Consider the following 17,009-nt stretch of genomic DNA (forward strand, 5'->3'; position numbering starts at 1 on the left):
AGATAGATAGATAGATAGATAGATAGATAGATAGATAGATAGATAGACAGAGATAGGCAGACAATATTGGCAGACAAAGAAGATTGGGCCTTCACTATCAGATTCTTGGAGATAAAATGAAAATGGGCAGGCCTTTTGTTTGTTCCTTTTATCTTCTGAGGAGCTCCTGTTGGGCTTTGCTTTTAACATGGTTCATCTCAAGCTGGCAGGGCTCTTTGGGTTAGTTTTATGCGCTCCTCCTGACTTTAATCTCCTCTTTGATGGCTCACCTCAGGTTAGTGAGAATGAAGACCTGAGTGTAAATCCCCAAGATGAAAGTTTTGGGGAAGGTTGCTTCTCTGTATTAGTGCGCAGCTTGAAGCGAGAGTTAACAATAGCATCTCTCTTTTTTGAAAGATGAGAAAATCGTTCAATATCCTAATATTAGAAGTTTTTGCTTAGCTGTCTTAACAGCCTTATTTTCAATGCTATCTATTCAATCTATCTCACATGGGACTTGTTTTTCTCACTTACTGTTTAACTCTATCTCTCAGTGGAGCATGCACTGTTTTTCTCAGATGTATTGCTTACAAAAAGTAAATATCCACACAAGTTTTTTGGTCTATTTTAAAAATATATAGCTTAAAAATTCATCTTATCATGGTTTTTATGATTTAACAAGGATTATCCATGATATTATTCTATAGTTTATACTTATTTTGATTTTTGCTTTTACTTTTCTTTTTTTTTAAAGCCTTGTGCTTTATATGAAACAAACATATAAATACATTGTCCTGGTAAAAATTGGGTTATATTAATCAAAATATATAAATATATCATAAACACATTTTAAATTATTTACCTCTCTTCCTCTCTCTCATTTTTCTTTTTCTTTTTTTTTCTCTTTTTGTGACATCATCTTGCGATATGTTCAGGATGATCACTTCTGGCAATGCCTTCTGGATTCTGAAAAAAGTATGCATCATAGTGCTTGTCTTAGCATTTCTGTTTTGTTGCATTTACTATTTCTTCTTCAGCATTTAGATTTTTATCAATTATGTTTATTGTTTGAAAATTTTATATGCATATAGTCTGATTACTCTGACCTACACTTATGTCCTTCCTAACTATCAGCCCCCTCTCTCCACTACGATTCCTTTTTCTACATGCTTGTGCTTTTGTTTTGTTGGTGACCCTGTGAGTTAAAACAGTGATCTGGGCTCACCAGAGGGTGAACAACTGAAGACAATGACACTATGTCTCCTAGCATATATATCAGTTGTCTATTGGTTCAACATAGTGCAGAACCTTGTGATCCTACCCCATCCGTGTCTTTTGGTGATCCCACTGTGTAAGCTCAGTATAGACAGAAACCTCTGCTGTGAGTTCAGCATTCAGTGGATGTGTCATGCCCAGAAGATGGTGCTTTCAAGCTCTTCTCCATCTCTGGCTCTCACATTCTTTCTGTTCCCTAGTCAAGGTGTTTCAGGCGTCTTAGGACAAAATGTCCTTTAGTGTTGGGCAACCATCACTGTCTTGTGTACAGCAGCTCGAAGAGCCCATATTCCTGACCTTCTTTAAATTAGCATAGTGAAAACCAGATTTCATTAGGGAATTTGCACAAATACTTAGTTTCAGGTGGTTGCCTCTCCCCATATGCTTCTTCCCCATCTCTATGGCCTCCTGCCCACCTGAACCCCCTTCTCCATGGTGTTTTCCTCTCTATCTTCATATCACATATCTTGAATTACCCTCCATTAACTCTTGTTTAAAGGCTCTCCTCCTTTCACAATAGTCCTCTTTCTAGTTTCCTGATCTCTACCCCACACTCACTTCCATAAAAATGTGTATAGATAAGAATTAGAAACTAGGTCCACATGTAAAGAATGTGCGATATTTTCATTCCAACCATGTCTTACTTCACTTAATATAATATTTAATAGTTACATCGAGTTTTCTGCAAGCTTTATAATCTCAGTTTTTTCTTCGGGGATAAATAACATTCCATGGTATGTGCATACCATGTTTTCATTATTTCATCTACTGATGGATATCATGGCTATTTCATTTTTTACTATCGTTAATTGAATGATAGTAGACTTGCATGTGCAAGTACATATCGGTGTGGCAGGAGCGATACAGCTCTGTCATATGGTGCGTTTATTTTTTTAGATTATCGAGACATTAAAGGATCATTTCCACAGTGGCTGCACCAGCTTCTTCTACTTGCAGCAAAACTGAAGAAGCTTTCTGATCTCTCCATATCCTTAACAGTATTTGTTAACGGTATTTTCTTTTTAATAATCACCATTCTAAATGAGGTGAGGTAGACTCCAGAAGTAGTTTTAATTTGCATTTTCCACATGGTGAAGATGGATAAAAACTCTTTTAAAGTAAGAATTGCTTATCTATATTTCTTTTGAGAACTTCAGGTTAACCTATAATTTTTTTTGGTGGGGGTAGATAATTTTTCAGTTCTTTAACATATTTTTTGGTATTAACTTCTTGTCTGAAGTATATCTGACAAAAACTTCCTTTTGTTCTGTAGGCTGTCTGTTCTCTATGATTATAGTTTCTCTTCTGTGCAAAACCTTTAATTTTCATCTACTCCTTTGTGTTAATCTTTTGTGTGGCTTCCTGTGCCATGGGGTTATTTTCAAAATATCTATGTCTATACTTACATCCTGAAGCTGTCTCTCTATTTTCTTCTAGCAGGTTTCAACATTTGAGATTTTAAGTTAATGTTTTTGTTCCAATTAAAATAGTTTTTTTTATGTAAGATGAGTGACAGAGATCAAATTTCCTTATTCTTCAGGTTGATACCCTGTTTTGTCTAACCATTTATTGAGTAGGCTTTTGCCTACCATGTGTTTATCACACCTTTGTCAAAAATTAGGTTTTAAGTTTGGTTTTTGGTTCTCTACTGAAGGAGACAACAGTCTCCTGAAAGTTGTTCTCTGGCCTCCACATAGGCACGCCTACATGCATGTATGACATATGTATATGTGTCTGCATGTGTGAGAGCATGAGAACACACACACACAGAGAGAAAGAGACACATTTTAAAAGAAAGAGAGTACAGGAAATTAAGGAACTACCAATTTGTATGATAAAATAAAGAAAAAATAATTTAAACATATAAGATAATTAATGAAATATAAGAAGGTATCCATTTCAATCAACTTGAAAGACTCGTGAGAATTAGCACGTAAGTATATACCTGTAATCAGTCAGTCACAATGGAGGTCTCTTAGGAACAGAGATAATGCATATATGGGACAATAAAGAAAAGAGTTAATCATTTCTAAATGGTTCCCGGACAGATGACCTTGTTTTTCATGCAGTTGATAGGCACAGCACTTTCCTTGTGTAAACCAGTGTAATAAACTTTATGATGGTTATCTCCCTACTAAATACCATCTTGTATTTTGTCAGAATGTCATTGTTCTGTTTGGAGCTGTCCTATGTTCAATAGTTCATAAATGTTTCTGGAAAGAAACTTTACAGTTAATATTTACCTTTTACTGAATGATCCAGATAGAAGCAGCTCCCATCATGCATTCAAGAGGGACAGGGCAGTCTGGGTTCCTCTGGACACCTTTAACACAATTGAGAATCAAATGATCCAAGTGAGTTACTATATAACTCATTAAGAGAAATGACCATACCTATTAAAATAAATATCATCTATCCTTCCAGGAAATAGAATTTTTAAAGGAAGGAATTACTTCTGGAGCATGAAAGAAGTTAGATTGAACACTGCAGTTTTGCTTGTTTTAATCTATGAGTCACTGCATTTTCCCTGAGAACAGAAATAAATGTTTAAAAGTCATGATTCTATGTGCTGAAATATTCTTTTCTCTCTTTCCTAGTAAGATGTATTATGGTAACTTTACCTTCATGAGCTTGCTCTAGAGTACCACTCGCCATGTCCTGGAAAAGCTGATTGGGCTTTGAAGGAGAGCTTATACATCAGTATATATGCATTAGTATAATTGTACATATATTACTATATACATATTATTATATGCACGTATACATATACATATTTACATTACACACACACACACAGACAAACGCACACACACAAACACACACTAACGATCTCTGATTTAAGTGAAAAATGAAATAAAGATCCAGGTGACATAGCCAAAGGAACAGTTCTATCAGGAAACAAACAGGCAGCCCTTGACTGTGTCCCACGTGTTTTGCACGGACATAGGAAGTTTGAAGCCTCATTTTCCAGCTTTGATGGCATACACTTGACATCAGGGAAAACAAATGGGATATGGCTTCCTCTCACTCTATAAACATGTTTTGCTATACTTCTGAGTTAATTCTTAAAAACCTATATAATTTGCCCATTTGGTTATAATTTTCCCATGCAGCCCATCTTGAGTTAACAAAGCTATAGAGCATATGACTTTATGTTCATTTCTTAACGATATACACTTCAGTATCCCTGTGACTTTATGACTCTGGCTGAAATACATGCCCTTCCTTTAGTGAAAGCTCAGACATCATTTACTCAGCAGCCTCATAGCGATCATCACTAAGCAACTGAAGGAGCATCAATCTTGCAGTAAACACAAGAACAATACTCTCATGCTGTGGGGAGAGCAGCAGGACATGTTAGCTTTCTTTGTTAGTAAATTCAAGACAGGAATAACTTTCTTCTCTTGTCAAGTTCCTGTCACTTTGTTAAGAATTAGAGATTGTATGTTTCCCAAATTTATAACAATATGTCAGTCTATTACAGCTAAATGAATATGAACAACTCAAGATTGTTTTTAATACGTAAAAAAAAGAGGTTCCTTGTGTTGCTTTATCATCTTATCATTGGAAACTTGTATCCCTTTAATTGGCATGTCATATATTAAAATGTGACAGTCTTGAATTATTCATAAGGAAATTTGTAATGCTGTGTCTTTATAGCAGTACAACTCGAACCATTCTCCTTTTCATACAAGAGGCCATTGACTGTCATGCTCTAATACTTCATGAATTTTTTTTCTCAGCTGCAAAGAAACTTTCCTGGCACATTCAACTGTCTTCAGATTACCAAGATTGAACTACTAGATTGATAAAGCTGTATGCAGATGCATGGTTATCTCTAAGGCATTTTGGACAGATAACCAGGATTTCCTGGCAACTCCATAGTGGACATTCTAAACTCACATGTATAAAGAGAAAACCTTCTTTGCTTTCACCAAGACAGAGTATTTAAGAACAAGCATGGCATAATACACCAGCCCCTTTTGCCAATTTCTAGGGTGAAAATAGGTCCATATCCACTTGGTTAATACTTGTTTTAGTTAGAAGAAAGATCATCAAAATTTTATTTTTAGGTTATAATTTAGCAGATACCTGGATAGAAAATCAATATTGGGGTTTAGTGGTGACATTTCTCTAATATATGATTAACTATAAACAGAATTATTTTATAAGAAGTATTTTTCTAGTATATGCTGAGTCTATCTTTTGAATTCTTTCTCTTCTCAACTTCAATTTGAAAGTCAAAGTATCTGTAAGTCTTACTTTTTGTAGGAATCTATCTATTTCCAGACCCAGTGTGTTTTGTCTGTCATTGTCAGCAGTGCAAAACTGTTAGGTGTTAAACTATCAACTCAGATCATAGAAGAAATATCTGCTCCAGAATATTTTTCATTTAGAACAGTGTTGAATGATTGCATTTTGATACCCATAAGATTTAGGGGAAAACACATAATTTTGAAATTGTAGTAATCTCTGGTCATTCTTTTCAAACTGAATTTATCATATAATTGGGCAAATGTCCAGGGATTCCACCTCTAGGAAAAGAACTACAGACAACTGATGAGTGCTGGGAAAAAGTGCTTTTCACAGGGATGAGACCCTTAACAGGTTCTCTAATCCAGAGTGGTCAGCCTTCCAAATATATACATATGAACACAAAAGTGGACTAAGGTTGTGCTTTTATATATTTGTGCATATACATACATACATACATACTTATATACATACACACATACACATGTGTATATACATATATGATACACACATACATACTTGTACATATATACATACACACATGTATGTACATATATGTGTACATGTATATATAGACATATATGTCATACATATACATATATCGAACAATAATAATCAAAGTAAAAGAGACTGTCAATTTGAGAGTGAGCAGGTACAAAAAGGATTCACAGGAGGATATCTGGGAGAGGCTAGAGGGAGTAAAGGTCAGGAGTAAGAGATGTAGTTGTATTTTATTTGAAAATATTTTTAAATTTTTCAAAAAGGATAAGTAAAAATGATATAGTATTGTTTCACTTAATTTACCTGTATGTGGCTTAGAACGCTGAAAGAATCCTAGTTGTCACAACTCAAACAGCTTTAACTGTTTCTAAGTCTTGAGTTCAGAGTTGTCAGTTCAACCTTTCATTGATATTTCTGATCTGGATAGTTTTGTAAATATGAGTTTTTTTCATTTAGTGTTTTTCTGATATTTATTCCAGGTCATATTTGGGGATCTTTCTGCAGAGTTATATTGGACTTTATTGACAGTCAGATGGACCCATATTTAACACCTTCATGCTGTTATCTATGTATATGATATTTACATATTATAGATATGTAATATGTGTGTATTTATTTACACATTTATTGTGTATATTATTAAATACATATACACATATTTTTGTGTATTTTCTCGTTCAAGAGAATGGCTCTATCTTTGAATTATTTTTTCCTTCCTTGTTCCAGTGATGACTGAGATTGAATCTGCCATCCCCAAGATTCTCAGTTTTCCTCCACTAGAGGATAACAGATATAACGATTACTATTCTCTATTGCTCTTCCTTTCCTCTTGCTTCACAAAACTGGAAAATGTGTTTGATTTGTAAATTACTTAATATGTGTAGCCACACTTATATACAGTTGCATTAATTCTATATCTATTTGTATATACTCACAACTGTACCCCAATACTTCAGTTCCTACTCAAAACTTTATGCTTCTTTCTGACTTTCTTTTTAAAAACCATTTGAGGGCTTAAAGAAATGCTTGTTGTTTGTCTATAGGAAAATGTTGCTAACAGTCAGGACAAATGGTTTCCTCAGCTTTGTTTTAAGCTTGTTTAGAATAAACTAGTGTGTAATGGAGAGCAGAGTCAAAAGTGCCATGCCTTTTGGTGACTATGTCTATCCTTTGGCTCCCTTTCTGGCACAAACTAAAAACAAACAAAAAACAATCAAAAATATGAATTATATCTCTACTCTAAAAATAGTGAAATTAATGATTTAAAATAAATCTCTCTAGCATGAGCTTCATCTTGACATTCAGAATGAAACTTGACCATGGTGGGGTGCATTGGTTGCTGTGGAGCATGCTTCTTAATATATATGAATTGATTAAATAAAGCACATTTTAGAAAGTATAATTTTGTTATCTTCATGAGACTCTCATACTCTAGAAAGAACGGCAAGCATCACTGTAATTTCTGTTTATTTAAATGACTAATAAAGTATTGATAATAATTTTAGGTAGGAAGTTTGGAAATTTTTTATTCTTTAAATTTTCCTATTTCTTCTAAATTTCTCTCACTTTAAATCACAAAAGAATGATTGTTCACTAAATCCAAAGAGTAATATTGGTACAAGTTACTGACTTATTTCAATGTAAAATTGCATTCACCACATTCACATAATAACCCAGTCTGACTGGGATTGGTGTTCTGCTATGTAGTCATTACTCTGCAATTTGTGGAATAACTGCATGCATCACTTCTCAACAAGTTTGATTTATTCTATGCCGAAATTGCCTTGTAAAATCTTAAATATATGAAAAGTTTTTTATAAAATTGAATTTTACTCTGGAATGCATGAATTCAGCTATCTCTATACTAAATTTTAGTAGCAACTACTGTTGAAACTTCTAGCAATTTATCAATATCCACTTTTCTATTATTATTGTTTAAATTTAGTGTGTGTGTGTGTGTGTATATGTGTAGTTGTGTGAATACAGTTGCATACATACCATGATACATGTGAAGAGCAGAGAACAATGCTCAGACAACTTCTCTCATTCTACTGTGTAGTTCTCAGCATTTGAACTTAGGTTATATTTCTTGGTGACAACCAAGTTAACCTGCTGAGCCATCCCTTCAGCTCAGATTCTTTATTCACATGTGGGATAGTCATATGAAAAAAAAAAAGCATTACCGACTTATCAACACAGTAAGAGTCATTAAAAACAAAGAGGACTTTTAATACATCTCAGTTATAATGAGTCTTAAGGCCATATATTTAATATATTTGTTTAAAAAGTCAATTCAAAATATTAATAAGTGGGAAGCTTTCCTCTGATTCTTATGGTCTCCCCCCCACCCCGAGGTAGACTAGCCTTACAATTAGGAGCTACTTTATTTGTAAATTTTTCTTAACTTCATTCATTAAGCATCATTTTGATAATGGCTCAGCACTTCAGATTTATTAGGAAACCAACTTTGCTTTTATTTGGTTGCTTTATCACATGAAGAATTTTGAACACTATAGTCATGATGTCACATCACACAGATACCCTGCTGTCTTGTGGAAGACTGAAAAGCAAAGCCTTTTTCACATAGGTTTGCTTAAGAAAAGTATAATGAATGATTTATCTCTCCTCTTCCAGGACTGTATTCTAGAAGTAAAGCGTCTCCTGTTTGTAGCCTGAGACTGTGGTTTATCTTGGAATAATTGCTTAAAGTACATTGATGTTTACTGAAGTCGCAAACGTCTCTCTCCTTTCTAATCCATGATACTGTGACAGATTCTTCAGGCAGGTTCAACTAGTCATGTGTAGAGATCCCTGTAAGGCTTAAATAACAGTATGAATGCGTTTTGGCTTGTCATATGTGCTGGATATGTAAACAGTTTACCAAGAAACTGCAGTTTTGCTGTCTGGTTACAACAGACATCAAACCATTTACTGTTCTCCACAAAACTCAAAGGTACAGTGAATTTAGACTCCCTAGGCAATGTATTTGAAGTTTCCCATGTGCTTTATAGTCTTCCATTTCTCATCTATCTTTTACTTCACCTTTTACTTACCTAAAAATCAATGGTAACTTAATAAGGACCCAATTGGTACATGTCTAAATAAGGATGTTTGAAGTATAGAAATTTGAAAAATCTCTGTCACATGCTATGTGATGGCAATGTCTAATATTTTCTTTTGAAAACAAAAAAGATGCTCAAGTACGTGTTTTCCGGTGTGCTTATATTAAGCAAGCACTGGATAAGAGGCTATCACTATTCATGACGCATACTTAGCTTAGGGCAAGCACTTAGTATACAAGAAGCACAATAAAGTTGAAACTGAATAAAAATACAGCCACTCTAGAACCTGAAGACTTGAATATTGGCTGTTTGTTTGACATAGAGCAAGTAAGTTCATTTTGAAGACTGATTTATGTTCATAGAAAATGGACATACAGACACTACTACTGTCACAATTTTGCTGCCTACAGAGGCTCGGGCACTTGTTTTAGATTTTCAGAGCATCACAGTACCTAGTAAGGGACACAAATATCTCTTTAGTTCAGTATACCGTTCTTGCTAATTCCTGTGGGGCATGAAGTGAGTTTCTAGAACTGAACAGAATGGGAGGATTGTATAGTACAGGTATATCTTTTAATTTCTTTGATTTTGTAGAATCGGGTGTTTTTGGAATTGGAGGATTATTTGAGAACAAAACCAATAATGTCTGTGATTCTAAGAAATGCCATCATTGGGTCACAGGGATGTAGCTGACTTTCTGAATTCCACATGGATGATGGAAGAAACAATACCTACACGAATGCCTCTAACTATCATGCATTTACACTGCGGCACACACTCTTTATAAACCAGGAAATATCAAAACTATCATTTTATCTTTAAAAGTCACTGTTGGATATATGTAGCTCAATGGTTACACTACTGTATAGCATGTGTAAGGCCCTAGGTTGATTTCCTAGTAGCACAGTGATTAACAAAGACTGGAAGAATTAACAAATGAACAAAAAAAAATATAAATATAGAGCTCTTCATATGACCTATTCCAAATGAATATTTAATTCCATTTCTTTGAATAATAAAAACAGAAGCCTCATGGTATAAAGAAGAAAAAAAATTTGACCAGTCGGTGGTAGCATACATCTTTAATTCCAGCAGTTGGGAAGCAGAGGCAGATGGATTTCTGAATTCGTGTCTACCATGGTCTTCAAAGCATGTTCCAAGATAGTCATGGCTACACAGATAAAATCTGCCTTAAACAAACAAACAAACAAACAAACAAAAACAAAAATAAAACAACAGGAAATAATTTGATTTTGGTACTTTTAGTCCTTTGTAGCATTTCAGTCTATATTTAAGTCTATGATTGAAATCTCTCTGTTCAGAGCTGGGAGAAGAGCTTGGGCTCTGGAGAGGTTTGAAGAAAGTTCTGCTCTCAAAACACACCTGACCCTGAATTATTCCCGAGTCTCTGATTTGTGTGCATTGTTTCCTGTCTTTTGGATTATGGAGGCCACTTGTATCATACCAAATGCTTTTTTTCTACACTGTGCTGTTACCGGAGCTTGGCTACTCTTCATGTTAGTTGATGCAAGGCACGGATGCCAGGCAGTGTGAGCTCCCCTCTCCTATTATCTCATTCTGTCCTCCTTCCTGTGGACTATATACCCAACAATAAACCCTCAGTTTATATAAACAATAGTAAACCTTCAGTTTATTGTTGTTTAGGACAATAATTTAATCACACAATAAAGAGATTATCTGTATTACTATATGCTCAGTGCCTGACTCAGTTTGGCACAAGCGAGGTTATAAATAAGTTTTTCTAAAATGAATGCTACCCATTCCAGAGCATCTAGGAGATGTAATAATTGAAATGCTCATGTGATTTCCATAAATATATTATTTAATCACTTTATTTGACCTTCTTAACATCATTATTTACTTAACATCTCCAAGAGACTCTGTAGTGCTTCTCATGTATGACAATTTGGTAACTTATATGCTGGATAATTTAAGGGAACAGTATATTATCAACATTATCAATGTAACTTTTCTTCACTTTTCCCTCTTCCTCTTCTTCTCCTTTCTTCCTCATTCCCTTCAATCAGTCCCTCTTTCCTCATTTTCTTCTTGAGCAATGACATCACAGGTGTGGTCACAACACCTGGCTTCTTGTATTGTTTATAACAAAAACTTCACCAACTGGGTCATTCCGCGTTTCTAAGTCATAAGATTCACTTCAATTCTCTATAAGGTGCTCATATATTCCTAAAGCCATATCATATCCAGGAACACACAATCTTTGCTCCTGCCAGTTAACCTGGATTCAGTGTTTGCCTCACATGCATGTGGTTTATGCACTTATTTTTAATTTGTAATGAGTTTGAACACCAGAAACTGTATTATTCTCTAGATGGGATAGCAATAAATCTGGATGCACATCCTACTCGCTGCTTTTAGGCAGCATAGTGTTCATATGTTTTGTCATGTTACTCTAGTTTTGATTTTTAGATGGCCACAACAAATTCATGTAGGGAAGTCTTCTATAAAAAGCCGTTGGAACTTAACTGTTGTTTCTCTAGCAGCCACTGTAATGAGTTAAAGAATCGCATGCACAGTGGACATCTCTACACATCAGAGTTGTCTGCAGACTTAAATAAATCAGTTAAGAAATAGGCATGACGAGCCATTCTGTGAGACTGCAAGTCCATCCCTGCTCAGTGTACGAACAGAGAATGTAAAAGAGCATGCTTCACAGATAGAAGACAAAACCAATCACAAATGTACTCAAGCATGGATAACAATTTAAAGGAGGGATGGGTAGCAAGCCTTTTAGGAAAATAGAAATGCCTTCTGAATATATGCTGAAATGGTTGATATACTATCTTAAACTTGTCAGATTGTATGTGTTTACAGAAGAGTTATAAGAGAAAGAGCGCAAAGCCCTTACGTCATGGCTTCCTGAGTTCATGTATTTAATAATTTCAGTAAGGTGTATTTGTTCTGCCCTTAGACATCTGAATTGTGGGGACAAATTTTCCAAGAAAAGAAGCTGTTCAACTTTCTCTAAAGATGATGCTTTTGCTTTATTGTAACATCATTCATCTTAGTAACTCTTCTATTGCTGTGATAAAACACCATGATCAAAACAAATTAAAAAAAAATTCATTAGACCCATGATTCTGGAGAGTTAGAGTGCAGCTAAGGCGTGGGAGCAGCAACAGATGAGAATTTACATCTAGAACCCCAAGTATAAGGCTGAAACCTCACAGCAGCTCACTTGTGACACACCTCCTCAAACAAGGCAACGCTACCTAATGATTCCCAAACAGCTCCATCAACTGGAGACCAAGCATTCAAACACATGAGCTTTTTTTTTTTAATTTTATTGGATATTTTATTTACATTTCATATGTTGTCCCCTTACCCCATCCCCCACCCACCCGGGAACCCCCCATCCCCTTACCCCTCCTCCTTCTTCTCTGTGGATGTAACCCCCATCTACCCCCCCACTCCCACTTCCCCACCCTCAAAATTCCCACCCCCTGTGGCGTCCAGCCTTCATGAGGTCAAGGATCTCATCTTCCACCTATGCCCAGCAGGGCCCTCCACTCTTACGTATTCAGCTGAAGCCCTGGATCCCTCCCTAAGTGCTCCCAGGCTGGTGGTTAGGACCCTGGAAGCTGTGGTTGGTTGGTATTGTTGCTCTGATTCTCCTTCAAACCACCACACTACTCTTCTTAACAGCCTGGTTTTGTTTTTGTTTTTGTTTTTTTTTTTCTGTCATTGAACTATGACTGTTTGGGAAACTTAACAAATATTTTGATGGTACTTGTGAGGAAGCATACTATTCATAGACATGAACATCTTCGTGACATACCTGATTAATTGTTTTGTTGTTGTTGTTGTTGTTCTTCAAGGACCATGACAAACAGTCCTTCAATAACAACTTTCTTAAATCAGTAAAAGGCCTAGAATCCACTTTGCAAAACCTCTAACAATATTAGGCAATAAGAATTCCTCAAGGCCACCTCTGGCCATAGCAGATGATTTAGAGTTCTGTGGTTTCCTTTCAAATAGGAAAGGTTCAATGCTTGTGGAATTGAAGTGAAAGTACAAACCTTCCTCAAGTCATTTACAGATGAACCATGAAAGAAGGTTAACCCAGAGAATTATATAATAGCCCTTACTTTATCACTCATAGATATTCAAAGCTTAACTCCCTATAAAACAGTGATATTCTTTTAGTCATTTATACCTTTCAAGTCTTGCTCCTGCTAAGTTCAAGAGCAATAGTAAATTAATTCTGCCAAATGCTGACAATCACATTTCTATTTCTTTAGTGTAACTGAAACTTTCCTATCAGCATATTTCATTAAGACATGAATAGAATGTGTGCTGTATTTCCATGCCTGCTTGCTGCAACTGGCATCCCAAACACTCTCTCTCTCTCTCTCTCTCTCTCTCCTCTCTCCTCTCTCCTCTCTCCTCTCTCCCCTCTCCTCTCTCTCTCTCTCTCTCTCTCTCTCTGTGTGCACATGTGCATGTGTGTGTCTGGTGTGTCTGTGTGTGTGCGTGTGTGCATGTGTGTGCTCTAGCAATTCATTGAGCACAAGTGTGCAGTCATCTGCCCTTTAATGGCCTCTCAAAGCGGCAGACCAAATGGTTTCCTGAAGGTCAAGTCTGATTTAAATTGTGATGAATTAGAAGATAATTCTGCATGATTGAATATTAATACAGAACAGTGATAAGTAAGGCAGTTTAAACCTTAATGAGCACATTAATGAATAGGACAAAATGTTTTTCTTTTCACCTCATGTAAAAGTTTAAAAGTGCCAACATGGATGGTTTGTTAATTTTTGATAGCTGCCTTTTCCTAAGAGTATTTACTTGGTTAAGGTGTTAATGGTACTTATTTGATGCTTAAGTTACTACTGACTTGATAAACTGTCAAAACTTGTTATCAAGTGGCCAAGGCAGTTTTATATAAATTACTAATAAATATAGAGGATAAAAAAAGCAATTAACATCTTCTAAACTATACCCACTGAGATAAGCATTCAATTAGAAATTTCATTATTTCTACCGTCTATTTTATGTTGAATACTGAATTTTATTGCCAAATACCTGACAGTCAAGTTGGAAGCAAGCCCCATCTGTCAACTTGTAACAGCTTTGGCTGTTTGAATCTGTTACATTGTGATGTTTCTCATGAAAATTTAATGACCATAGTAGATTCAAAGGGGTTCTGTGCAAGGAAGGGGGCTGGATAGAATTTAATTACCCTTATTAAGACTAAGAAAGAAATTCTCTTTACATACCTTTGTAGATTAATATGCAAGAAATGTATTCATTGGTATATACTTGTGTGTATGAAAAGGAGGCTCTAAAGTGTCCTTCTAGAGCCAAAACAGAAAGAAAGTAGATGCAAATGTACTTGTCTGCTTGGGAGGAAAAGTCCATGCTTCAAGTTACTTCCAAGATGAGGGCTTCATTTCCCATAGATGGCTATTCAATCAGATTCCCTAGGGAAGTGCCTTTAGTAAAGTACCTGTGATGTGGTACATAAATGTGCCTGACTTTTTGGCCTGGCTCTTTGGAGAGATACTTATGTGAAGGGGAATTATTGATCAGCAAAGCAACATTGACACATTTGCAGTCAACTGGTAGATATACCCAGTGGGAAGATATAGTGCTCTGTGGAATGTACACCACTCAGGAATCCCAAGATAGGTGTTTACAATTACCAATCTAATTTGGTTGCTAGAAAATGAAAAATAACCACCTTAAGGTTAAGATTTGTTTTCAGAGATCTCATTTCTAAATGATGAAGACAATCTGTTGCACTTTTGAACAGAAAAAGTCAGTTACTTTTAATATTTGAAGCAGAATTTTTGGTCAATAGCTGTGAAGTAAGATGTTTAATAATATATGCACTTCAGAATTATTGATTTCTCTACTTTTTTGTTTATTTTTTGGTTTCTTCAAATAACAGTAGAAGTATGCCTTACATATAAATGTATTGGCAAAACCTATGAAGACATAAAGTATACTTCGATAAAATTCAATTAAAATAGATTTTAAATTAGTACAATCGTATTCTCAAGGTACTTACTCCCTAGCTCAGCTTTAATTTTTAATTTTCCTTTTGAGATTTGACAAATCATTTTGAAAGTTCTAACCACTGAATCTGACACTTGTCTACTATAGACCTCTACTTGGCTGAGGATGGATAGGAATGTGAATATTTGAAGAAACACAGTATGATACTACTTTATCATTCAACTTAATTATGTTTCATTAAAATTAGCTGTTATTAGTTTATTCATTTGTTTTACTTATATATCCATTCTAGCCTCTACATACCTAGTCTGACAAGAAATATATTCCCCTAAATGCAGGTGTCAAACTCAAATGGACACAGCTTGGATACCCAGAGTGTGTATTTTGAATTATTACTCCATTAGCACTGGTGTGGCATTTACCTGCCCATCTGTGCTTCTGGAGTACTCCTGTAAACCCTCACCATAGTCTACACCACACAATGAGCTGAGTGCACTGCCTTCACACATAGATTGTACACAGCACTGGTTGAGAATAACCAGGCTACTGTGTCCTAACCCAATAGCACAACACTGTATGGTTTATGTTCCACAAAGGTTGAATAAGTAAAGGAACAGATTTACAAAAGATAATGAATTTGCAACATTATCCTTGTTGAAATAATTGTGTTTTCTTTTGTCTTGCAGAGGATCAGATTCCTAGGGGTTTCCCTACCATTGATATGGGCCCACAGTTGAAGGTGGTGGAACGTACCCGCACCGCCACCATGCTCTGTGCAGCCAGCGGTAATCCAGATCCAGAAATCACTTGGTTTAAAGATTTCTTACCTGTTGACACAAGCAACAACAATGGTCGTATTAAGCAGTTACGATCAGGTAGGGTCTTGTCACTGTTTCTTCTAAGTCCTGGACAATTTTTTAAAATACCCTTTTCTTTATTTATTCTTTAATTTTAATTTAATTTTTAATTTTTATTTTTTAGGTATTGATTTATCTCCCTCTTCTCTTTCTCTGTTATTTAATGTGTTGTCCATGTTTGTGAGGTCATGGCCTCATCCAGAATCTGTCTTCCCTTGATGTGATTGGCGGCTTCTGTTTAATCCACATTGCTCACTGCTGTGACTGTATTCTTAATAATTTTTAATTTACTGCTTTTTCTGCGGTATTTGATGGATCCTTTTTCTCTTCTTTCTTCTTTCTTCGTTTTCTTTTGAAACAAATTTATTTCCACATTGGATTTCATTCCAAACTTGCAAAGCGCTCCAGTGGCTATTTCCATATAAAAATGTTCATATTAAACCTGAAAATAATTCAGTTGTACTCAAGTGTATTTTCTGCTTTCTTTTCTACATTTAAACTCATCCAGGTAGCAAACGTTAGTGAGTTTGGGCACATCTGCTTTCTTTTCACTAATACACAATACACAGAAACGTGGATTCCTGAGTGACCAGATGTATTTTTTTTAATGTCCTTTTCTAAGTATTGATGAAAGTGAGGGATGTGATTAACCCCATTTCTGTGTCATTGTTAGTGAGCTTGGCCCAAACAGTAGCTGTGGCAGTATGTGCCCATGCTTGAGGGCTTTGACCCCTCCAGTGACTGGATCTACAGAAGTCTGCTTTGATGTAGACTCCAGCTTTGGCTGTTTTCTTTCTCTTTACCCCAACTCTGTGTCCCGTTCTCATCCCAGGTTATTCCTTTGCTCTCTATTGATTAAAATAGAAAACATTCTAAATTTCTCAGAGCCTGTCCCTAGGCAATTTCACAGAAATGTATACTAATAATCTGTGCTGTGACGTTGGTAATAATATTGATACAAAAGTCTAAGTTGTTAACTGCCTGTCTTCCCAGAATTCTCAGCATTTGACCTGTCCTGTGATGTTAAAGCGTCTTGTTAACTGACTCTTTTGCTTGTTGTCAGCAGAACTGTGTAGAT

The 17,009-nt window shown here is 35.6% G+C and overlaps 1 protein-coding gene across 1 annotated transcript in view; it reads left to right on the plus strand.

Moving 5' to 3' along the window:
• The window catches only part of LOC114639452 (receptor-type tyrosine-protein phosphatase delta-like), a 299,955-nt gene that overhangs the window by 259,605 nt on the left and 23,341 nt on the right, over nucleotides 1–17,009 (plus strand). Inside the window, exon 5 of the mRNA XM_028788206.1 lies at nucleotides 15,761–15,949. Within this exon, the coding sequence (XP_028644039.1) occupies nucleotides 15,761–15,949 (189 nt within the window). The remainder of the gene's footprint in view (nucleotides 1–15,760; nucleotides 15,950–17,009) is intronic.

The sequence above is a fragment of the Grammomys surdaster genome, unplaced genomic scaffold (genome assembly GCF_004785775.1).
Source record: "Grammomys surdaster isolate TR1022 unplaced genomic scaffold, NIH_TR_1.0 125708, whole genome shotgun sequence".
Classification (NCBI taxonomy): Eukaryota; Metazoa; Chordata; class Mammalia; order Rodentia; family Muridae; genus Grammomys; species Grammomys surdaster.